The 24,942-nt window shown below is 48.4% G+C and overlaps 1 protein-coding gene across 3 annotated transcripts in view; it reads left to right on the top strand.

Annotated features, from left to right (window-relative positions):
• Positions 1-24,942, top strand: part of LOC138497707 (membrane-spanning 4-domains subfamily A member 4D-like) — a 780,628-nt gene that overhangs the window by 567,812 nt on the left and 187,874 nt on the right. For all 3 annotated transcript variants that reach the window (XM_069621331.1, XM_069621330.1, XM_069621332.1), the window contains one exon: positions 6,064-6,186. In XM_069621331.1, the coding sequence (XP_069477432.1) occupies positions 6,064-6,186 (123 nt within the window). The remainder of the gene's footprint in view (positions 1-6,063; positions 6,187-24,942) is intronic.

The following is a 24,942-nucleotide window of genomic DNA, read 5'->3' as shown; positions in this document are numbered from 1 at the left end:
CATGTCGACGTCCCCTTTCGATTCTCGAAAGACAAGATGCAATACTCCACGAACATTTCAATTCATATAACACTTAATTTGCTCTCCCACCTCTGTCTGACATCAGGTTAGATGGCTCTCCTTGTGACCTAGAGACCTCTTTAATTTATTCCTCCTTGTAATCAAATATATTAATGTTTTGAAGGACTCCCATCTGGAAAGGGTGTGGAATCCCTGATTATTTAAATTTGTGTTCATGATAAAATGATGTGTTAATAGTTACACCTGTGACCTGCTGCATCAGTGTCCCTGATCTGCAGCTCTTCAGTGGCACAGAGAAGGTTCAAAGGTCACATGTGCCCTGTTTTTCAGCTTCAGTCACCGTAAAGTCCCTGCAGATAGAGGCTACATTGAAATTGGCACCTCTTATCCAAAACCATAATAATAATGAGAAACTATTGCCTGGTGGTAGGATAACCTCTAATAATGATCCATACCAGGGTTTTGGTATGGTATTGTAGCCAGATCAGATTTGTTTCCCATACATGTCAACAGTGTGAGCCCAAGCCAGCCATGGACAGGCCATCTGCATTCTAGTCAGATTGCCTGCCTATGCTCAGACAGCTGAAAAATGGGCAGAACAGCTTTGTCTCGTTTGATCCCCTGGTAGATTGGGTATCAGCCCAGGAATTTCCCAGCAGAGGCCTTGTGTGAACCAAGCTTCAAAGTGGCACACCCACAACTAAAGGGCCCTCCTAACACCAGGGTGTTGCATATCGAAGGGCCTTTGAGGCTGCCGTTTTTGGAATGTGGTGGGGTTAGGACAATCACACAGAGCAGAAGGGGTGGAGAAAGGGTCCCTCCACCGTCATTTTCTGTGGCCTTCTTTTTTCTTCCTGTATCTTACACTTCTTGCAGGGCAAAGCACTTTAGCTATGATGCAAGAAGGCAAAGGTTGCGTGTTACCTTAACAGGAATTGGGCACCTTAAAGCAGGCTTGCTTTTACCTAATCCTAGGTTGCCTTTACCATTCATAAGGATGTGGTCTCCCACTCCTTTCTGGATTCCTTTTGAACCTACAAGACAAGAAGAATTAATGTGGACCCTGTGGGAGAGCAATTTTCTTTTCCAAAACCCTCTGCCAGAGATGGAGACAGATGCAAACTCTGTTCCCTAACCATCCCCAGGGAACACTGGGGGTGACCTGCTGTTGGACTAAGAACTGCACTCTGTCAGCTGCACCAGTACCCAGGCTCCCCACTGGAGGTGAAGGACTCCTGCAGGTGCCAACTAGCCTCCCCGGGTGGGAGTGAAGAGAAAATGGACCAATTGTGTCCTTGAGCCCCTGGATTGAGACTCAGAGCACCAGGATAAGTAAAGCAGCTGGATTCCTCCCTTCTACAACATCAAACTATCCTTAAACTAGAGTTGAGTGAGTTAAAACACCTTTCAAGTAGTAGGATCTGCAGTGCTGCTTTTGGTACTACTTCAAACCTTCTTTGAACCACAGTTCAAACTCGACGTCAGCTTGCCCCTTGCATCTGCATGACTCACTACATCTAAACCTGGCTGGATCCACAAAGACCAAGTAAATGACTGAAATATAAAATCCCAGTGATGGCAGCCTCCACGTAACAAATGTTGAATCAAGTAAAACAAATATGAAAACAAACTCAATGAATGCCAAAAATCATTCAATTTTATCTGATAAAATCAACTTCAAAAGACATAGGCAGACGGATATGGCCAATTTATTTCAGACCCACCATGGTCCTTCATCGGGGCAACGTCTGACCTAAAGAAGTGCCAGCGTATCAAATGAACAACAAACACATGTCTTTTTATGACCAGGCCCAATAGACTCAGTCTAGCATATTAGAAAAACATCCTGGCCTAACATTTAAAAAACAAGTCATGCATCAAATAGTCCATAAAGTGGCACAGAAGGCAACTTGCATTGTTTCAACTGACTGGAAAGCTATCTAGAATGTATTAATGATCCCATCAATCCATGTAGCTAAAAGTACTCAGCGAATACATTTCTCTATTCACTGTTATTTGCTTGTGTACAACTGTGTTGCCAGTATACATGAGAATCCTGCTTAAGTTATTGCCCATACCTTCTAAATAGAATATAGAATCTTCATTTTCTAATCATGATATCAGAATCTATAAATTTGAACCCATGTTAACCTTGCTTCTCCCTCAAACAATAATTTCCTGCTAGTTTGAGTCCTATATTTGTCTTTTTTATTGTGATATTGTTTTAAAATGTAAACCTTTCACGAGCAATCAATTATCAGTTAAAATAAATACATCATTTAAAACATCCTCAAAAGAAAGATTAGAACAAAATCCATACTTCATTACATATTAGACACTAATCACAATAAAATACTTCAACCATTCAAATACTCAACTTTACTGCATCGACCCAAAGTGCTTCAGCCATATAAAGTGACATGTGCAACCCTAATCCTTGTAAATAGTCTCTGGATCTACAAATACCAATCCAAATAATAAGGAAATATAACCAGAGGAGGGGGCATTACCAGTCGGTTAATGCCCCTGGGGCCATAGTAAGTTTAACAGAGCCCGGGCATTACCCGACCGGTAATGCCCTCCTCCGAGGGTTATATTGCCATTAGTACACTGGCACGTTGTACCAGGGTACTAATTGCAATTTTTCTTGAGTCGAGAAACGGCGCTGCGACCGTTTCTCGACTAGAGAAAAAAAAGTAAGAAAATGGCTGCCCACGATCGGGAGAAGGAACTACATGTAGTCCCTTCTCCCTTTCCATGGCGGCCATTAAAATCAATGTAAAAATAAACAAACAAAATGGCTACTATGGAAGGGGCGACGGGACTACATGTAGTGCCTTCTCCCTTTTCATGGCGGCCACTCGCAGAAAGAACTCCAGAGCAGCAGTGCTCAGAGCCTTCTGGGTGAGGTAAGGCCCGGGTGAGGGCCAATGAGCTTGCTTTTTACAAGCTCCTTGACCCTCGCCGGGTACTAATGTAAAATAAGCCTAACATTCATAATCACAGGAATACCAAAGATTTACATTCAAGCTATCTAAAACAATACCCACCAAAGCAGACTTTGTATGATCTGTAGGAGGAACATCAAGAGACAATATCATACCATCATAAACCAGTTGAGGTCTCAACTTTGTCCCGCACTTTGGCACTTGAGAACTATAAATCACCAAAGTTCGTCTCAATGCAAACTATAGGCAGCTACCTTAATCTACTCCCATATCGCCATTTTTCCCTCTAATAAAATACAAAATCTTTCTTAGAAAGGTAACCAACAGTATGGTCAGAGATAATTTCCTACCACACAATAATCTCGTCCAGTGCCTCAGATATTACGACAGCACCAAAATAGATACATCTCTCAAAGTATTTCCTTCTACTTTCTGTCAGAGCAGTACAATCTATTGCCAAGTGCCACAAAGTTTCTTCATATTCTTTCTGCATAGCCTACAATTACGCGAATCCTGGGGGATGTTTCTATGCAAACCTATTACTTCTAATGCATGAAGAAGGTTTCATCGACATCTTAATGAACAATTCCGCAGGGATGGAGATATGAGTTTGTTTTATATAGGCCATGTGTGACCTCAGTGTGGGAGAATATTTAGCATACTCTATGTATAATTTCGACTGAGCTAAGATATCCCAATTCCCTATAGAATCCAGCTCTTTAATTTTCTCTTTGTCTAATCTTGGGTCTTCATGGGCTAATCTTAGCTCTAGATTGGCTAGTTCAAGGTATCCTTCACATCATGGCATAGACTCCTGCAGTAGCACTTCCTTTCCTTGCTTGGCTATCTTTTCCCCTTCATATAACATAACTTAAAATAGAGGTTTAACTTCCATTTTATCAATAAAGTAAAAGGACAGAGGCCCCACTCTCTAATTACTGCAAACAAGAGTGATACTGGAAATCCCAAAACGGATCGCCAAATCTTGTTAACCATTTCCAATTACCAGATTCAATTAACTCCAGCCCATATAGGATACTAGTAGTTACTTCTGATTTGTAAATGTCAATTAAAGGTTGAAGGGAACAGCAACAATATTTTTCCAGCAGAATTTTAATTTGTGCTATAAAATAACTCACTTTTTGTGTGAGTTTATCTTTAAGGAAACTAATATTTTTCCTATTTGCGATTAATAAAATCTAGATATGTAAAATAATGTACTCACTCAATGTTTATTTAATTAACATACCATTAAAAGTTCTTAGATTGCTTTTGTCTCTTAAAATTAATAATCTGTTTTTGAGGAATTTATTTCCAAATTACTTTCTTTTGCAAAACTCCCAAAATAATTCAGGCTATGTTGATCGCCTTTTGGCATGGTATGTAATAAAATGACATTGTCTATGTAGGCTAGCCAGCCAATTGACAAGGTTCCTATTTTTGGAGGGAGTAGATTGGACTCCTCTTTTATATGACACATATACAGATTGAGGAGACAGGGTGTCAGGACGCACCCGTCTCAAACCCGATCAGCAGCGTACCTCTTTTCATAATGAACCTTCTGAGTCCAGTCTAATTTGTAAGGTACTATCCGTGTGAAACTTAATTGAAATATGAAACAAGTCCAACAGACTGTTCCACAATACTAATTTCATGCAGCGTCTATTCCGGACAACCTTGTCAAAGGCTCCCGATATATATCGAGGCATGTGGAATATAAAGCACTTCTTAGTTATTAGTGCTTTACACTGGCATAATGTGTACACTAGGCCATTCAAAGATTTCCCCATGTTCTTACGAAAGCCTGTTGATAAATACTGAGTCTTCCTGTTCCAACAGGCCAATTAGTCAGATCTTTCAAAGCAAATGCTGTAATGCCTCTGTAGTTTTATAAGTTTATTAAATAGGTCTGTAATTGAGTGGGGAGGCTCTCATTGTTGTCAATGCAACCAATTATGGGTTTATGCTTGTATCAAGGAACATTCCAGTTAGAGCCATTTGAGTGTATACAATATCAGAATTCTACCCCACAGCATAGTATCAGCCCTTAAAGTAACATTCGGTACACCAACTGAGCCACAGACCCTTGAATTTTTCAAACACGCCCACCCTCAACTCTCCATGTATATCATCAATATCAAAGTTCAAAACCCAAGTCTGCAAACGAACAGGCAATAGAAAGGGTATCTCGTCGGAAGTTTGGGAATAGAGTTGCAAGAAATGATCAACCCAAATGGACTATGGAATACAATTTCCTTCAATAAAAGGCTGTTTTCCAATATCATTGCCTAGCGAGTCCCAAATGCGTCTAGGTTCCTTTTGGAAGAGTAGGTTAATCATGTGTTTGCCTGCTTTCATACGGTCATTTATTTTGTACATTTTCCGCTGGTTCTTATATCTGTTTTATTTAATTGTGTAGCTCATGTATCTACGCCCCTCTTAATGCTGCTTTCATTTCCCTTTTGTGATTCCTAATTATTATATCGATGTGTTGCCTGTGCGCCCCCAGAAAGGGTTTTTGATTCCAACACCTAGGTTAAGGAAACCAATTTAACCAATCTCTAAGTGTATAGTTAAAATGTGTGAGCAAACATTTCCATAACTTTTCTTCCAAATTATCCCATTTTTCATAAATATAATTATATATGTGGGTTATAGTTGTAGAATATAATTTCAACCTGGTTCCTTCATTATTCACGACCACATTGCTGAACGTACCATCAACAATTATTTCCCTTTTTAAAACAGGTCTTACATTTTAGGATTAGGTTGGCATGATCACTCCAAAGTCATAGAAAACCTTATGAAAAACATCTTCCCTCCAATCTCACCTCATCCTCCAGGTTTCTCTCTTGCCCAGATATATAACAAATCCCTGCCCCTCTTTCGTGTCTCCTTTGCCTTCATGAGGGGTTTCCCCTTTTTCTGCAGCTGCTCCCCATGACTTGCAGATGTCCCTGAGAAAATCAAGTAAAGTGTTGCATATTTCTCATTCAATGATACTGGTAACACGTGATGGGCAACACTGGCTCTCTAATATGCCTGCGATATTACAATCCACTCAGACATGAGTCGTCTCATCCTTTCTTTTTAGGGAATGCTGACAGGTGTTTCAGTTGTGCTTATCATTCTCTCTCTACTGGAAATGGGTATCTCAATTGCCACCTCCGCGTTTGGATGCAAAGCGGTCTGTCATGCAGGTTCACAAGCATCACAGGTAAATATTCATATGCTGATGGCAGTTCTTATATTCCAGTCTTTGCTTCCTACCCATATTAATTTAAGATCAAGTCAGCTAGTGTGGGTCCATGACTCACTGTTTGTTCCAGGGTTTACTGGAGATTGCAAAATAAAGTACAACCCAAGAAAAGCAGGCTTTGCCAGATGGAAAACAGATAATGAAGATATTTTTTGATTTCAGAAGCGGTGATGGCTGCTGTTAAATAGACAAACGAGCATTCATTGTGGTGCTCATGACAGCGAGATTAAGCTGCTTGAAGACATGTTGTTGTTGCTTAGTAAAAGCAATAGACAGGGACATTGAACTCAATATAGTATTATTCACTAAAGAGGAGAAGTATTTAAACTTTAGTTGTCTGGCACGATGATCTGCTATGGCGGGGATGTTTACGTATTTGTATAATTTGTGAAAATATCTGCCATGTGATCAGCATGTAAAATATAAAAGCAACACTGTACAAAGTGTGTGTGTGAGCTACCTCAGAATCATAAGTTATGTAATGTTATTTCATATGTGCATGCCGCCTACACAGCGCTTGGAAGGCCCTTCAGAAGACTTGTCTGTGCAAATTTGAAAATAAAGAGCATTATATTGCATGTGAGCAATAATTAGAATGTAGTGACTATTTTCAATTACTAGCAGACGTTACTAGTTTAAATACGAGCAGTGTGTTCAGACACAGGACAGCTATGCCAGTTATGTGACAGCTGGACCCGATTTTCTCTGGGACTCAACTGTATTCTATGAGTTGAAGTGCAAAAGGCGGATGTGTGCTGTTGCATCTGTTCCTTGCACCTAAGTCTTGCTAAAAACAAGTACTAACAAAGGCAAGCATTTTTGGCTTCTGTATGGGTATTATGAAATGTAACGTAAGTGGTCTTGTATTGATATTGATATATTTCTATCGCGCTCGTACACAAGTGTTTCAGTTCACGACAAGGCAAGGGAGGGGAACAGGGGAGAAGCAAAACAACTATCTTACTAGGCCCAGTGCAAGTGTATGGGAGAGGGAAAGGGGAAAAGTGCATGGAAGTGTGGGAGAGGGGAGAAGTGCAGAGCAAAGGAGAAACAGATAAATATTAATAAATAATAAAGGTAATATATATAGTGCCGATCTGCCACTATTGGTGCCCTTGCTGCACATGGTTCTATAAGGAAAGAAAGGGGGGTTGGGAGATCATTATTGCGTTTGAAAGGCAGATGTGTAATGTTGATGGGTGCAGGTCGGAATTATCCAGTTAATGAGTGCCAATCTGCTTTCTACGGGTTTGGCAGAGTATGTTATCCATAGGGAAGAGCCCAAGATCTGATCGACAACAGTGCCTTAGGCCTTATTAGCCACTGATATGAGAGAGTGCGACAGGGGGGCGCTTAGTTATAGCTTGGTTAGTGTTGCTGTGCTAATGGCTAGGCCTCTGGTGGACTTCTTTGAGGATTTCGCGTGTGTAGTGTAAAGTGTTAGGAGACCTTAGAGGGGGGTTGGTTAGTTGGAGGAAGGTTGGAGTAGACCTTACAAGGCAGAAAAACCTGCATCCCTGGACTTCTACCCATGGCCCTTTCCAGGCAGGTCCCATTTATCTCGCTCCCAATGCCACCTCCCTCTCTGTCTCTCTCTCTGTCTGTCTCTCTCCCTCCCTCTCTTTGTCTCACTCATCCTCTCATCTCTCTCTCCCCCTCTCTCTTTCTCTCTCTCTATCTCTGTCTCAAATAGATACAAAACAATAATCCATGAATTGGAAGATGAGGGAAAGGAGTGGGGTGGAAACTTAAACATTATCCTAACCCGCTAAAGCTTATGAGAGACTAGAACGTAAGGTTCAGTGGAAGGGCAGCTTAAAATGTGAGGCCCGCAGCCACACATTTCACCTTCCTTAGTACGTTGATTAGCAGGATGAGAGATATGTCAAAGCTTACTCTATTGTGCTCAGGTGCTTAGCTAACTGGCCTGCTGGGACTTTGTCCCTTCCAAGGAAAGGCCTTTGTCAGGAGTTTGTCAGCGAATTGGTCAAGGCAGGTGCCATAATCCCTGCTCATTTTGCCCAGAGGTCTAACCTGCTGTCTCACACAAGCCTCAAAATCTTCTGACACAATCCAACATCAAAGCCCTCTCCCACTACCAACATCCACAACTCAGCAGGTTTAACACCAGGCCCCCAGTATCAAAGTGATGAAACGGGGAGCACAATAGATGGATGGTGGAGTGTGGATTCCTCAAAAAAATGAAGCGCAGTACCTTAGCCTAAAACAAGGGCATACAGAGGTGAGATGGCTGCAGGATGGTGCAGTGTCTTTGCATTGACAGAGAGGGGTTTTATGGGTGGGGATAGGATGGACTTTCCAATAAGGCTTCAATATATATTCTACAGCAATAGATCTTTCATGGATTCACATGCTGTAAATATTTCCCGTCGTCAGGCTGGAAAACCTCAACAACTTTAATATAGCGGTTTTCCTATGGAAAACGTCGACACTTTGAGTGTCCTATCAACGTCTTTATGGGTGCTTTAGGCTGCACCAATAGGAAGTCCAGTATAAATTGCCCCGCCCTCGCGGCTTCCCTTTAGATTTCAACCGTCGCCAAACTGTTGGGATCACCTTGTGTTCTCTCTTGAGAATTTGCTCTTCATTTTTCTACGCAACGTTTGCTGATCCTGTGTGTTTCCAGGCCCCATCATGTTGTCTGTGGGCCCGAAGATGTCGTTATTTTGGCCGCGTGAGACCTGCGGCCTCAAGAACGTTTATGAAGGGGATGGCCATGCAGACTTGTTTGTACTGCCTGTACACCAATCACTGTGGAGAACTGTGGCATTTGCCGGGGGTTCTCCCAGAAGATGCTCAAAGACCGTAATCAGCAGTTGATTTCCTGGTTGAACGAAGGAGCCTCTCCAACATTGGAAGTGGGTTCTGCCCACGGGGGCAAGTCCTCTACTCCTTCGACAAGGGAGGGCAGAGCCGACACCTAAAAAGCAGCGCACGGGGGCTGGCCTGATTCGGATTTGGGAAAAGGCGGCGAGTCTGTAGCTCGGCCGGTGCAAAAGGGCACGGCGTCGGGGAGCCCCTCTCAAGGCACACCTGCACTGAGAAGCTGAAGGATTCAAGTGCCCGGCCGGAGAAATCGGCGGAACAATCACGCAAGCCTTCGGGATCGGACAAGGAGAAGTCGAGGTCACATTCTTCCTGCTCGTCGACGAAGAAGTTGCCTTCGAAGGACCGGTGTACTCCGGAGACCCCCGGCCGGCCCATAGAGCCGAGGTTTGCTCCGAAGTACTTTAAGACGAAATAGCTGCATCCTTGAGATGGATGGGGGTGCAGATGTATTACTCCAACACCAATCAATAAGGACAACTCAATGGTTTGGCAAAGGCAGTCCGTTTAATGACAAGTACAAAAAACGGGGAGCAATCGAAATCAGCAGTGATGCGATCGTCCTTCTCGCTTCAACTCCAACGAACTTCATACAAATCATAACTATACTAAAAACGCGTCATAATTGACGTGTAACACTCAAGCGTTTAATATGCAATTCTATTGGTTAGGAAAAGGTAACTTTAATGTAGGTACTATATCTGTATATGGTAACGGAGTGAGGGGATTGGGTAAACACGGTCAGGTGGGCGTCTAAGCCCTTCCTTCAAATATAACTACTGTAGACGTCACTAAAAGTACAACGTCCCATTTGTTCTACTAACTATAGGACCCTAGATTATTTGGTCCATTGTGATTGGGTTGGCACCAACCCCATGCATACATTTCCACTTTGCTTAGCAGCACGCAGAACGGTCAGCCAGGTGCAGGGTGCCCCTCAGCTACCCGGTTTTCCTCCAATTAAGGCTACAATCAATCATCGCTTCAGCAACTATGTGTCAATTATTTTACTGTGGTTGGCCTCGAAACTGCATCTTCTGTCTGGAAAAGTTCTGATATCTCTGCCTGGGTGGATGCCAAGCGTAGGTGTGAACCCGTGCTTCTTCTCGCTCGGCTGGTCACGTGCTACCCACACCGTGAATTTGTCCAGTTTCTCTCAATTTGTGCATTTAATTCTTATTCAGCTTGCCACCTGCCTACACCTCCTTATCTCGACCTTTCAAGGACAGGATATTCTGTTCTTAAGCTTCAATTATATGTAGCTATTGCTCGTTTCTTCTATTGGTATGACCTTGACCCTCCTGGCACGAGTTGCATCTGCTGAGTTTCGATTCAGCCGTCTCTTCTCGTTTTGCTAGAATATGAATCTTGTCTGGTTTGGCCTCTAGTAACCTGAATTGATTCTGCTTTTTGTGCAAAGTGGAATCGCACTTATAATACTGTGCTTCGTTTTGAGGTAGATTATGTACAATGGCGCTTGCCGTGCTATTCTTCTACTTAGCATAGCAAGCCACACTGTTTTCTTAGCTTTCTTGCGGTTCCAAGCATATGTACAGGTGTTAGCTGGTTGAATATCTCCACCCTACTTGCAGCTTAAGCTTCTTTTGTATTTCAACATCATTCTCCTCCTTTGGGTTCACACTATCTTTATTCATGGCGTTTCGTCTCTGTGTCATTTTATGGTTGGCGTTTCTTCTATCTGTGAGTCTGTCCGGCCTTCGTGACGTCACCATTCGTCTTCCATTAAGGCCTTTTTGGTTTCTTCCGGGACGGTACTTAGGCAATCTTCATTTCGTCTCATATGCTGGTAGGGTTTTCTTAATGGATACCTTACTGTCCATGGTTTTCTTGGTATCAGTACTTCAATAGGTGTTGCTCTTCTGATAGGTACTGGCAGAACCCTACTGCGGCTCTCTGCTGATTTATCTGCTCATCATACGTCACATATTTTGGTGTGAACGTTCCTGGTACTTCAAAATGGGCGGCTGGAGTGCAGGCTTTATTTGGGACCTCCTCAACACTCCCCCCTCTGGGCGATTCATCGACCACTTTCAACTCCTTCTTTGTATGCAATTCACTCGATTCTTCTATATTTCTCCAGCATGGGGTCTGGCATGGATTCACATGCTCATGAATATTCCCCGTCGTCAGGCTGGGAATCCTCGGTAAAGAAAAAACCAGTATCAGTTTCGTTTCTGATCTGTCTTTCGTAGTAATAACCAATCACTGGTCTCTGCGTCATACTGACCACAGCCAATGACTGCCCTCTACCTAAGCACCGCCTCTGGCAGCCATCTTCAGATTTTTACCGCACGTTCATGTGTTGGGATCCTCGTGCTATTGCTCTCGAGCGTTAGTGCTATTTTTCGCGCTTTTTCACAAAAAACTTAAACGATTCTTTCGGTCAAAAGAGCCTCAAGCTCCACCGATCCTACATCCGATCAACGGGGACCCGTGTCGGATTCATCTGTGCCCCTCAAGGGTGAAGATTTCGTCGAGCTACACTTCGGAGGACTCCAGAAGCTTCTCAGGCCCGGTCTCGGAGATGGCCCAGGAGAAGGGAAGCTCGACGCCCGGAAAGCTGTTCAGGGTCTGCCCTGGATGCCAGCTGCAGAACGTCTTTAAGGAGGACGAACACTCTTTCTGCCTTTACTGCCTTCATGAGGACAAGACGCACGTGGAGAAGGACTGTGCGTTTTGCGACATGTCGGAACGGACCATGAAGGACCGCCATCAACGTCTCGCCAACTGGCTGGAGGGTAAGAGCCCGTCTGGCGAGAAGAAGAAGAAATCCGAGCGGTCTTCTAAGACCTTTGAGGGCGCCCCGGCGACGGGGGCCCAACATAAGGCCAAGCACCGCGAGTCCGCTGGCACCGGGAGCGCCGAACGGTCGGGCTCTACGGGCGCCAGGCAGGGCGCACCCTCCCCGGCACCATCGACCACGAGCCAACGCTCTGGGTCGGGTAAGAGGAAGGCCGAGCACCCGGCGAAGCTCCTGGAGAGGCCCCGGTCGAGCTCTAAGGCAGAGGAGGAGCGTGGCAGTGCCCCCTCCCTCAAGGATAAGGCGGTGAGCGCACCTAAGGTGGTGAAGGCCTTGATCCATCCGACCAAGCCCTCTATCGAAACGGTCGCGGCGGCCCTGGCTCAGCCTGTGGTGGCTGCACCAGTGGTGGCGACCTCAGGGCCCAGAATCTCCCTGCCTCCTCGGAGGGAGTCTTCTTTTGTGCCCATCGATAGGACCCCCGTGAAACCCTCCGTGGGGAAGAAGAAGGGGGGGCAGGGCGTCGTCGTAGATTCGGCCTCAACCTCAGAAGAGGAGCTGATCGAGGTCTTAAGCCACGGCCTAGGCGTGGAAGAAGGCCAGCCCGTCGGAATGGACCCCGACGCAGGTGACGACGACGACATCGTCGAGGATACCGACGGGGCCCCTGCTCGCCCGTCGGATTCCCCTCTGCCAGCGCCGCAAGACAACTCGGCGGCCATTTTGTTGGCCATACAGTCCTTATGCTCCGAGATAAGGACGAGGCTACCGTTACCGACGGAGGAACCTCTCCCGTCGGGGGATCCAGAACCGGGACCTTCTGGTGTTCCCCCTACCAAGAAAAGAAGGATCCATCCACCACCTCCTTTTCAACCGTCGCGCCCCGTCCAGCCCTCCTCCCCGTCCACCCGAGGGGATGATACGGGGACTGACACGGCAGCGACGGGTACGGACGACGAGGCATACAACGAGGATTTTCCGTCGTCGCCTCCCACCAGGGCTTCTCCGCCCGACGAGATCGGATCTTTCCACGCCATGATCTCCAGGGCTTCCGAGCTTTTCCAACTCTGCCCTGAGGAGAAGAAAAAGGAAGGCTTCCTTTATCAGCGGCGCGAGGCCAAGAGGAAGACGGTCCTCGCAGTGCCTCTGTTGGACGACATTTGGGATGAGGGCCTTTCCCTCCTCAAGAACCCTTCCACGACGCCAGCTAGAAGAGACCGATACGAGAAAAAGTACCGGGTCCCGGACACGGCCCCCCTATGCCTCCGGGCGCAGCCTACCCCGGATTCCGTCGTCTCCGCGGCAGCCAGGAAGAAAGCGGGGGGGGGTGCGGCCTCCACATCGACTTCCCCGCCGGACGGCGAGGGAAAGAAATTGGATGCTATGGGACGTAGAGTCATCTCGTCGGCAGCGACGACGATTAAAGCGGCCAACGCCTTGGCTATCGTGGCCCGCTACGACAGGGAGCTCTGGTACAAGATAGCTCCCCTGCTGGATTTTCTGCCGGACGACAAGAGGGCGGAGGCCCTGGAGATCCTGCAGGAAGGTGAGGTGGCCTCGGACCACGCCATCACCGTGGCGACGGACATCGCCGACACTGGGTTCCGCCAGCTGGGCAACGGCGTTTGCCTTCGACGTCGTAGATGGCTCAAAGCTACGGACTTCCGGCAGGACGTCCAGACCAGAGTCCTGGACATGCCCTTTGACGGGAACAACCTGTTTGGGAAGACAGTGGACGATTCCCTTCAGGCCATCAAGGCGGATACTGAGACGGCCCGGGCCCTTGGAGTCCTGCAGCAACGACGGACGCCCTTTCGGAGCGGCGGAGGCAAGGGCGCCTCCAAAGGTTCCGGCGGCGGTTTCGCTTCCTACCGTCAAGCGGCCCGCTCGTCGTCGCAAGAGGCCTACAGAGGACGAGGCAAGTCTAGCGGACCCCGCCGTCGTCGCCAAGGAGGTCAAGGCGGCAAGGCCACGTCCAAGCAGGATTGAACCGGCCGTGGGGTCGGGCCCCCACCGAAGCACCCCGGTGGGAGGCCGGCTGGCGGGCTTCGTCAGCGTGTGGGAGTCCATCTCCACCGACCGTTGGGTGCTGGACGCCCTGGCCCGGGGCCACGCGCTCGAGTTTCAAAGAAGGTGCCCGCGCGTCCCCCCCGTGGCCAGGAAAGAACTTCACGTCCCTCAACTTCTCCTGGAGGTAAAGGCGATGCTCAGAAAGGGCACCATCGAACTCGTCCCAAAGAGGCTTCGGGGCTCCGGAGTCTACTCGAGATACTTCCTCGTGAAGAAGAAGACGGGAGGATGGCGCCCCATCCTAGACCTGCGACGTCTGAACAAGTTCATCAAGGCGCAGAAGTTCCGGATGGTCACCCTCCAGCACGTCCTGGGTCAGCTGGAGGAAGGAGATTTCCTATCGTCGTTGGATTTGGAGGATGCCTACTTCCACATTCCCATCCTAAAGGGGCACCGAAAATTCCTCAGATTCGTGGTCCAAGGGCGTCATTACCAGTTCAAAGCCCTTCCCTTCGGACTACGGTCGGCACCCAGGGTATTCACCAAGTGCCTCGCACCGGTGGCGGCGCAGCTGCGCCGCGAGGGGATTCACGTCTACCCCTACCTGGACGACTGGCTCATCCGCGCCAAGACGAGGGAGCTCGCCGTGGTCCACACGGCAAGGACCGTCCAACTCCTCACGGATCTGGGATTCTCCGTGAACTACGCCAAATCCCACCTGGTGCCCGCGCAAGTCGCACTGTTTCTGGGAGCGAGGCTCGACACAGTGTCCCTTCTGGCCTCCCCGTCGGAGGAGAGGACCAGGACCATCTTGGGCAAGGTGCATCGGATGTTGGTGGCCGACGCGGCCAAAGTGAGGTCCATCAAGTCCCTCCTTGGGATGATGTCTTCCTGCATCTACCTCATTCCCATGTGCAGGCTCCGGATGCGCCCGTTGCAAGAATTCCTGGATGCGCGCTGGATCCAGACGACGGGCAGCTTCGAGGAAAGGATCAAGCTCGACGAGAGTTTCCGACGAGCGATACGGTGGTGGGGCACCCGCGCGCATCTGACGGCGGGCATGGACTTCCAGACCCCAGCCCACCAGGAGACTGTGACCACGGATGCCTCCCTGGAAGGGTGGGGAGCGCACACCGAAAATCTGCACGCAAGGGGACTCTGGCTCCCGACGGAGAAGTCCCTGCATATCAACGTCCTGGAGCTCCGTGCAGTGTTTTGGGCCCTCAGGTCCTTCCTTCCGTCCCTCAAGGGCAAGGTGGTGAGGATCTTCACCGACAACACCACCACCATGTTTTAAGGGATTTTTCTGGTGCCGTTTCATCTGGCAGGGATAAAAAACACCATCGCCGACTCACTCAGCAGGGAGCTGCGCTCGTGCCACGAGTGGGAACTACGGCAGGATCTGGTGGATCGCCTCTTCCGACGGTGGGGCACACCACAGATCGACCTGTTCGCGACGGCGACGAACACCAAGTGCCGGAGGTTCGCCAGCAGGTTTCCCCAGACGAGGAGCATGGGCGATGCTTTCTCGTTCCCCTGGGAGGGCCTGTTCCTCTACGCGTTCCCTCCCTTGCCTCTGCTAATCCGGCTCGTCAACCAGCTCAAGAGGTCACGGTGCAGGATGATCCTCGTCGCACCTGCGTGGCCGAGGCAGATATGGTTCCCGGACCTTCTGGACTTGTCAGCGTCCCCGCCGATCAAGCTGCCGGCGGACGCGGATCTACTCTCCAGGGAAGGAGGCGCCATCCTCCACCACGACCCGAAGTCGCTGAACTTGCAGGCCTGGCTCCTGCAGCGCTAGAGTTTGGAGGATACGACATACCGGCCGATTGCAGAGAGGTTCTTGCAAAGGCCAGGGCGTCCTCGACTCTTAAATGCTACGGACACAAATGGAAGAGGTTCTCTGTCTGGTGCCACGCACAGAAGATTAACCCTCTACGGATTACGGCTCCCCAAGTACTGCCGTACCTGCTGACGCTGGCCAAAGCTGGTCTGGCACACGCGTCCATCAAGATTCATCTTGCTGCGATCTCCCGATACACCAGAACCACGGGGCGGGCGTCCTTGTGGTCTCATCGTCTGGTGAAAGAGTTCATGAAGGGACTGTTCAGATCGTTCCCGCCGGTGAAGGCTCCGGCCCCGGCGTGGGAGCTCAACGTGGTGCTGACCAAGCTCATGGGACCTCCGTTCGAGCCTCTGCACTCGGCCCCGTTGAAGTTTCTATCGTGGAAAACAGCTTTTCTTGTGGCCATCACCTCCGCACGACGAGTGGGAGAGATCCAGGCCCTTTCCTGCAAGGCCCCGTACTTGATTTTCCACGACACGAGGGTAGTGCTCAGGACGCACCCCTCCTTCATGCCCAAGGTACCGTCGGACTTCCATCTCAACGAACCCTTGGTGTTACCTGTGTTCTTCCCGTCGCCTTCGTCGCCGGCTGAGAGGACTTTGCACTCGCTGGATGTAGCTAGAGCGCTGAAGTTCTACGTGGACCGCACGAAGGGTTTTCGGAAGACGTCACAACTCTTTGTGAACTTTGGACCTGTCAATCAGGGGAAGGCTCTCTCGAAGGCTTCCATCTCCAGATGGCTCTCCGGCTGTATCATGTGCTGTCACCGGTTGGCAAACCGACCGCTGCCTGGCCGTCCGAGAGCCCATTCCACCAGAGCGATCGCAGCTACCACGGCGTTCCTATCTGGTGTGCCCCTGCTGGACATATGCAGGGCTGCTACGTGGAGGTCGATGCACACCTTCACGAAATTCTACTGCGTCGACCGGGATTTCAGGGAGGAGTCCAGGGTCGGCCAAGCAGTGCTGCGCAACCTGTTTGCCTGAGGTGAGCCTGGTGAGGAGGTAAGATGCTTAATGTTGAGTTGATGTGATGCTTAATGTTGAGCCTTTGCCACCTCCCGTGGTTGTGCATGTGTGTACTGCTATGTATTCTTTATTCATGAGCATGTGAATCCATGCCAGACCCCATGCTGGAGAAGGAACAAGTTACTTACCTGTAACTGTTGTTCTCCAGCATGGGTCTGGCATGGATTCACATGCGAACCCTCCCGCCTACCCCTCTGCGGCTCTTCACTTGGTCATACTGCCACTTCACGTGCTTCCAAATCTGAAGATGGCTGCCAGAGGCGGTGCTTAGGTAGAGGGCAGTCATTGGCTGTGGTCAGTATGACGCAGAGACCAGTGATTGGTTATTACTACGAAAGACAGATCAGAAACGAAACTGATACTGGTTTTTTCTTTACCGAGGATTCCCAGCCTGACGACGGGGAATATTCATGAGCATGTGAATCCATGCCAGACCCATGCTGGAGAACAACAGTTACAGGTAAGTAACTTGTTCCTTATCTTCATTCCATCGCATGGGTTCATTCCTTCTTCATCTTCTGGGTCTATACATGATGGTTTGAAGAAGTGTCTCTTTGGAGTCCATATCTTTATTACTCCTTTCAGGCTTCCTGCCGTCCTTACATGTTGTCATTAGTTAACATTGTCCATTTGGGCTACAGTAAGCCCATCTTCCCACATAATTTCTGTGCTTCCTGGGATAGAGAAACTTTATTCCTTCTGGTGCGTGAATGCTGGCCTTCACAAAGTCTCTTATTTCTTCATCAGTCAGGTCTTTGGGCTTCCATCCTGGCTTGACATCAATCATGATCTTCATCCCTATGGCTTTCTTCGCAGTTTACTGGCATTGCGAGATTATTATCTTGATAACACAAAATCCTAGTGATATCATCACTAGCAGGGCTCCCAGAAACTTGAATATGTCTGCCATCCTATGTGAGACCCAAGAGAATAGTGATCCAAACCAGCTGTCATCAACTTCGTCAGTTTCGTCGATCATTTGGTTCTGTAGCTTCGTCAGCATACCTATGGCTTCTGTTAAAGTTCCATTTTCCTCATCGTGAGAAGGTATACATGTGCAACATGATTCTCCTATTTTTGCACAAACTCCTCCATCCATGGCTGTGATCATGTCAAGGACATATCTGTTCTGGGGAGTCATCAGTCGGATGGCTCTTAACTCTTCCTTGATGGCATTGAATCCTTTTATGGTTGTGTTAATGGTCTGCAGTAACTCCCATCTGGTTATCTGTAACCATTTAGTATTTACTCCAACTTAGATTCTTGGCATAAAAATTGTTGTGAACACTGATGAGGTGAGGCTGAACAGCCTGTGTTCATATGGGATTGCATGAAATGCTTCTTCTGATTCAGCAGAGAAATAGTTCTCTTCATTCGCGTCAGCAGTTCCACAGATCTCTTCTTCCTCAGGTGAGCATCTGCTTTCGGGGAAACTGTCCATGTTCAGGTCACTTTTTGGGATCACCAATGCTGGAACGTGGATGTTCACTATTGTGCATATGCCTCCCCAGTTTTTCAGCAGTCTGATGTATGCTTTGGATCCGCATGCCCAATAATGATTCATAATCACTGCAGTTCCATGTACCATTCCTGGAGCGTCAAAAACTCGTCCACAGTTCTGATTCCCTCCCATCTTCCTTGTGCCGTTATTTCTGAAACAGAACTTTGGGCTTTCCAGTGGGACTATTTACAAGGGTCCTCCTCTGTCTTCGACCCATGTTAGTAGTTTCGCAAGTTTTGGCCATAATGGCTTGCAGCCATTCTGCACAATATGAACAGTTTCTTTGTAGAGTCCAGTGATCACCCATGCTCTGCAAATCACAACTCATTTTTCCCATCAGTCTGGTGAAAGCACTGTTCCCCAAATCTGCATTTGAGCTCTGTTCTTCCATTTTCGAGCCTCTTCTGGAGTTTTTCCTTGGACATTTAGTCTTGGGTTCACTTCCCATCTTATTCCTGTTCCTTTAACTCCAGGCTTCCCGTACCTGATCACATGATTCCTAGTATGAGGTCTGTTTCTGGTCTTAATGTCTTGAACATAATCATCTTCGTCGGGATAGGCTGTTTCAGTTGCCCATATTAATGAGGCATCACTTCCCATTAACTGGCCTCTGGTCTTGCACATTGCTACGTGTGAGAGACAGTGTGCTGTCTGGACATCTATTTCTACAGCTACAAAGATCTTGGATTTTCCCATGCTGTACGGTAGGAGTGCACAAACACAGCCTTCCCCCTCTGAATTTCATCTTCCAACTTCTTTCATGTGCTGGTACCAAATGTTGTTTCGCAGATGTGCTGTGCTGTCCAGGTAGTCGTTGAGTTCGTTGTCATCTCCATGCATGCTTCTCTTGATTCTTAGTGTTTTCCTGTAGTTGGCTATGACTACATCCCTGAATGCATCTGTATGGCTCTTTCTTGCTGGAGGATTCTCAGGTATCCCAGTACATGGTGCAGGCCTCCTCATCTGTGTCATTTGAGTGGACAAGAATCTGGCAGCTCTTTAACTCTCCTCATACATCTTTCTCCTGCTGGTTACAAATGCCCATACCAACCACCCTGACACTGGTCCGGTGTATGGTTGTATTGTAGAACTGGTACTTGTCCCTTGCGTTGGAACATATGTGCTTGGTAATACAGTCTCTGTGGTTTTGTTCTTCAGTTCCTCTTGCAGTTTCCTTGCTCTGGCTATGTGCGGAAATAATGAGTCTACTATCAGTTGTGTCCGTGCAGAGAGTTTCTCCGAGTTGGCTCTTGTTTTCTTAAGAGTTTCTGATCTGACTGCTTCTGTTGGTTTTCCTTTTAACTCTTCTTGTTTTCTCACAACATCTGCTGTGGAGTTTCTTATGGCAGGCAGTCTCTTCTTCTCTACTGCTTTGGTTTGTGGTTCTGCAGTCATTGACACTAGGCCTGTTTCGTGTGCATTCAGTGTTTGCATGCGTGTGGTTGTCAGAAACCTTTCTTCATTCATTCCGTGCCGACCCTGTCTCCGGCTTTTCTGTTTGTTTGTGACCACAAAGGTGTGTGTGTCATTGCTAATCACATTCATTTCAAGTTCATTAATTCCTCCATCAGATCGTGTAGGGACTGGAATGACTATATATGGTCTGGGTGCTTTTGTGGGTTTCATACGTGCACCATTAGGTGGGTGCACTGGAATTGGAACGCTTTGTGCACCAATAAAAAATGCAGTTCTCATCGTTAATGATAGTAAAACAATGATGAATATGATACACAAATATATCATGGTTCTGTATGTGAGGCGGCAGCATTTGCTTCCAGAGAAGCGGGGGTGCCTCTCCTCTTGTGGGAGGACTAAATTGCTGCTCTGGACCCCCATCTCGATCATTCACCAAATATCAATGTTTATTATTTCTGTGTTTAAGAGCGTCTGGTGCTCCACAAGTGTCCTCCCCTCTTGCGAGTTCTTATTTCAGGATACAGTTCCTTTGCTAGACCATGGGAAAAATCGAATTAAATAACACTTCAGTAATTGCTTTTCTGATGCTTGTTAATCTGCTTAGAATCACATGCTGTGCAAATGGTCCGACATCCAGTGGTAACCGCGGAGTATTGCATCTTGTCTTTCGGGGACCGAAAGGGGACGTCGGCATAGGCGTGTCTGTAACACTATCCCTATCGTGACGTGTGTAGTACCCAAAATCCCTCACGCGCCGAGGTCCCTCAGATTGTTTTTTTTCCACCCAGATAACTGGTCGCCCTATAGCGGAGCTCTTACTAGAGACATTGTTTATCTTTTCCGAATTGTCGGTTTGTTCCCCGTTAAGTCACTTCGCCCAACAAGAACATCTTCGACGAAGACTACGGGGGAATAGTGTACGGCTGTGGATTTCGGCACCTATAATCCGGCGGACGGATTTTCCACATGGTCGGGCCCTCTGGCCGACCTATACAGTAGGGATAGTGGGGTCGGGGTGGCCATACTGTTTAATATGTCCTCCCTCCTTTCCCCTCTTTTCCCTGTTGGTCTGGTCATCCTTCCCTTTTGCTATGGAAAGGACTCCTTTTAGATTCTGCCCTAAGTGTAAGGTCAGGTATCTTTTGAAGGACGAACACAGGACGTGTAACGCCTGTCTCCCCCTAGAGCACGACGAGAAGCGATGTGCGGCATGCAAACTCCTTCGGCCTAAGACCCTTAAGGAGCGCCTTGTAAAGCGGTGGGCCAAGTACGGCATGTCACGCATGGAGCCCCCACCGCCACGCCAGCTGAAAGTGACCGGGGTACTTCGGATGATCAAACGTCCAATGCAGATGTTATAGACCTCAAAGCGGACGCTTATAGGTCTGCCACGCCCGTCCCCGACTCTTCCAGGCTCGACTCTGGTCTTGCTACAGGGACTACAAGCGCATCACACCAAACACAACCCCTACGCCAATTTCGTCGAAAAAATCCAAAGCGCCAACGGGGCCGCCGAAGACTTCGCCGGTTCCCTCGGATCGTTCAGATCCAAAGCCTTCCCTGCATCCACAGCAGCGTTTTGCTATTGGGCAATCTAAACAAACTAAGGGCGCTTCTCCAAAACCTGCACGCGTCGAAGTGCGGGAGCCCGACGCTTTGCCGGTTTCCAAGGCCTTAGTAGGCCCGAAAACTACGTCTAGGCCTCTACCCGGAAAACCGACAGCTAGGCCTTCTAGTGCCGCGGACGGTATTACAACTGCTGACAAATCATCTGAGCCTTTGTCTCACGACGATTCGGCGACTATTGAAAGTAGCATCGGAAGAATCACAGCGGCGGTGGGAATTACTCCGGTTCCGCCTAAAGTTATGGGCCAGGCCGCGGAAACATTTTCGGCGGATTGGGTTCCCGAGTTCGATGAGGCTTACGAAGATAGTCGAGGGCCCCTTTCCGACACCCTGAGAGGTTCCCTTCGACGCTGCGGTGCGGAGAATGTCGTTTATCCTTGTGTAGGCCCGTTTGGGTCCTCTAAATTGACTACTGGAAACTTCGAGGGGTGTATGGATCGGCTGGAGTAGATTATCATTTCTTCTGATCATCCTCCGCCGAAAAGGGCTCAGGTAGACCCTAAGCTGCAAATTCAAGTAGATCAGTCTCAGGTTTTCTAAGAGGAAGACGTTGTCCAGATGGACACATATAGAGAAATATATAATGAAGACGAAGAAGCTTCTTTTCTCAAACTATGAGGAAGATCAACCGGATACTACGGACAGCTGGGAGGAAACCCAGCTAGGAAGGTCAAGACCCATGGACACAGCAAGATCAGGACACTGATGTTTTGTGCCTAGACTCTCCTCCGTCCACCCCGGCTTGCCAGGCCTCTCCTGTGGATGACCAAATGGCATTCAACTCCATGTTGAAGAAGGCAGCTGAATGCTTCAAAATTGCCACTCAAGAGGCAGTACCTGAGCAGGATTTCGTGGAGGATATTATTAAAGAAAAGCCTCCAGCGAGTCTATCCATCCCCCTACTTAACTCTGTTAAGAGACGGATAGCTCCCTCATTGGTCTCACCTGCTCAGACACTTCTCCCTCCGACCCTCTATATATCAAAGGGCACGTCATCCCAGATTCACTGGTGGTGACTACCACTCATAAGAGGGCAGGGCTACCCCTTGCCACGGGAGAATCACCCCCGGACAAGGAGTCCAAGAGGCTGGATGCCTTGGTCAAACGTGTCACGTCAGCAGCGGCATACACCATACGGGTTGCTAATAATACTACTCTATTAGCAAGCTATGCTGATGCACAATGGAATTTGCTCCAGGAAGGTCTCCAAGAGGTTCCCAAACCCGCCAAGTCAAAGCTTCTCTCCATTGTAACGGAGGGAAGACTAGTTAACCAGAATGTGGTGAAAAACACACTGGACACTGCGGAAACTGCAGGCAGATCTCTTGCACAAGGGAACCTACTGAAAAGGCACGCTTGGCTGCGCACATCAGGATTTAGTCCTGAGACTCAGGCCTCTCTCAATAATAAACCCATAGAGGAGACTAACCTATTCGGAAAAGCGGTAGATGAGGCTTTGGAGACAGCCAAGAAGGAGCATGAGACTATTAGATCTCTGCATCAAATTACACAAAAACCCTCCTCCCAGAGAGGTAATAACTCTCCTTTCTTGTCCTTTCGAGGGCAAGCCCGTGCTGGCCAAAACAACTACGGCACGGGTAATTTCAACTCAAACCAAACTTCTGGAAGCCCCACTTACTACCCCTCAAGGGGCCAGAAACACGGCAAAGGTAGAGGCAGAGGCCCCAATCCCAGGGAGCCACGGCCTCTGGTCAGAAATGACCACCAAGTCCAGGTCCCCTCCCATGTCACCCCGGTCGAGGGGCGATTAACATCTTTCCTCAGGGCATGGTAGGGGATAACTTCAGCCCATTGGGTCTTAAAGACGGTCGCCCCCGGTTACTGCGTGGAATTCGCCCGACCTCCACAGTTCAGACCGCCGCGCTCACGGCGCCTTTCACCGGACCATCCGGAGATCCTGATCCAAGAGGTGGAAGCTCTGCTGGGAAAGGACGCCATAGAAGCCGTCCCTATTCTTCATGTAAACATGGGTATTTATTCAGTGTACTTACTTGTACCCAAAAAGGATCTCGCCATGCGTCCTGTTCTAGACCTGAGCCCAGAGAACAAGTTTATAAAACCCCAGAAGTTCTGCATGGTAACACTGCAGGAGGTGATACCATTACTGAAACAGGGGGACTTCATGGCAACATTTGACATGAAAGATGCATACTTTCATATTTCAATGTTGCCAGCGCACAGAAAATATCTAAGGTTTATGATACAGGACAAACATTACCAATTCAAGGTACTCCCCTTCGGCATTGCCTCGGCTCAAAGGGTGTTTACCAAAGTCCTGGCAGTGGCATCAGCACACCTGAGCAGACCATCAGTCCCAGTTTACCCTTACCTCGACGACTGGCTCATCACGGGGGACTCGTTCGACGCTTGTTTTTCGAACACCCAAAAAACAGTAGATCTCCTCTTCAGCCTGGATTTCTCGAGCAACGAAAAGAAATCCAGTTTAGTCCCCAGCCAAGTAAAACAATTTCTGGGAGCTCTAATTCGGACGTAAAACGGTTTCGTCTTCCCCCTCCAGCGAGAGGGTTCAGAACATACTTTCACAGATCCCTCAATATGTAGCCAGTCGGGAGGTGATGGTACGCAAAGCAATGTGCTTGCTAGGAATGATGGCGTCATGCATATACTTGGTTACCCACGCGCGGCTGCGCATGTGTCCCATGCAAGAGTGGCTCAGCAGCCAGTGGTGTCAGGCCAGCGGACAATGGGAAGATCTGGTAGTTGTCTCGCCAGCCCTCATTCTCTCTCTGCAGTGGTGGTCAAGAGAAAACCTCTTGAAGGGGAAGACCTTCACCACCCCTGCAGTGGAAGCCACTCTCACGACAGACACATCTCTCACAGGGTGAGGAGCTCATCTGCTTCAACAGGCAGCGCACAGAGTTTGGTCTCCTCAAGTAGCGTCCAATCATATAAACTTACTGGAGCTGTTAGCGGTGTTCAAAGCTTTGAAAGCCTTTCAGGTGCAACTGCAAGAGAAGACAGTGCTGTTTCTGACAGACAGCACTACAGCTATGTATTACCTGAACAAACAGGGGGGCATTCACTCTCCAGGGCTACCCAAGCTGTCCCAGAACATTTGGATATGGGCTCTCAAACACAAGATGTTTCTGTTGTCCCAACATGTTCCAGGGGAACTCAATCTTCTAGCAGACGTACTCAGCAGAGATTTCCCTCTGCCCGAAGAATACGAATGGCGACTGCACGAAGACTTTGGGCCTCATTACACGGAAGGCGGTGATCCAGGGTGCTATTAGCACCCTTGACCATGCCGGTAAATTCCCGGCACCGCCTTGGCGGAAAGGGGATTTACCGCCCCATTCCAAGGTTGGTGGGGCGGTAAATCCCCCTTCCGCCATTGCCCTTCCCCATTCCCATTTCTGCCCCATAGGGCTCTATGGGAATGGGTAAGGCGCTAATTAGAGCACCGCAATTTTGCGGTGCCGTAATTAGCTCCGAGGTCCCTTAGCGGGTTGGTTTTTAAAGCCTGCAAAAAGCAGGCGTTAAAGCACCAACCCGCTAAGGGACCTCGTAGTAAGGCGGTAATGGATAACGGTCACCGTTACCATTAACGGTGGCCGTTAACCATTACCGCCTTCCGTGTAATGAGGCCCATTGTGTCCAACGTCTTCGCAGAATGGGGGTTCCCAGAGATCGACCT

This window comes from Ambystoma mexicanum, chromosome 5q (genome assembly GCF_040938575.1).
Source record: "Ambystoma mexicanum isolate Mex_15411 chromosome 5q, UKY_AmexF1_1, whole genome shotgun sequence".
Taxonomy (NCBI): domain Eukaryota; kingdom Metazoa; phylum Chordata; class Amphibia; order Caudata; family Ambystomatidae; genus Ambystoma; species Ambystoma mexicanum.
The sequence above is the reverse complement of the archived record's forward strand: the minus strand, read 5'-3'. Positions and strand labels throughout refer to the sequence as shown.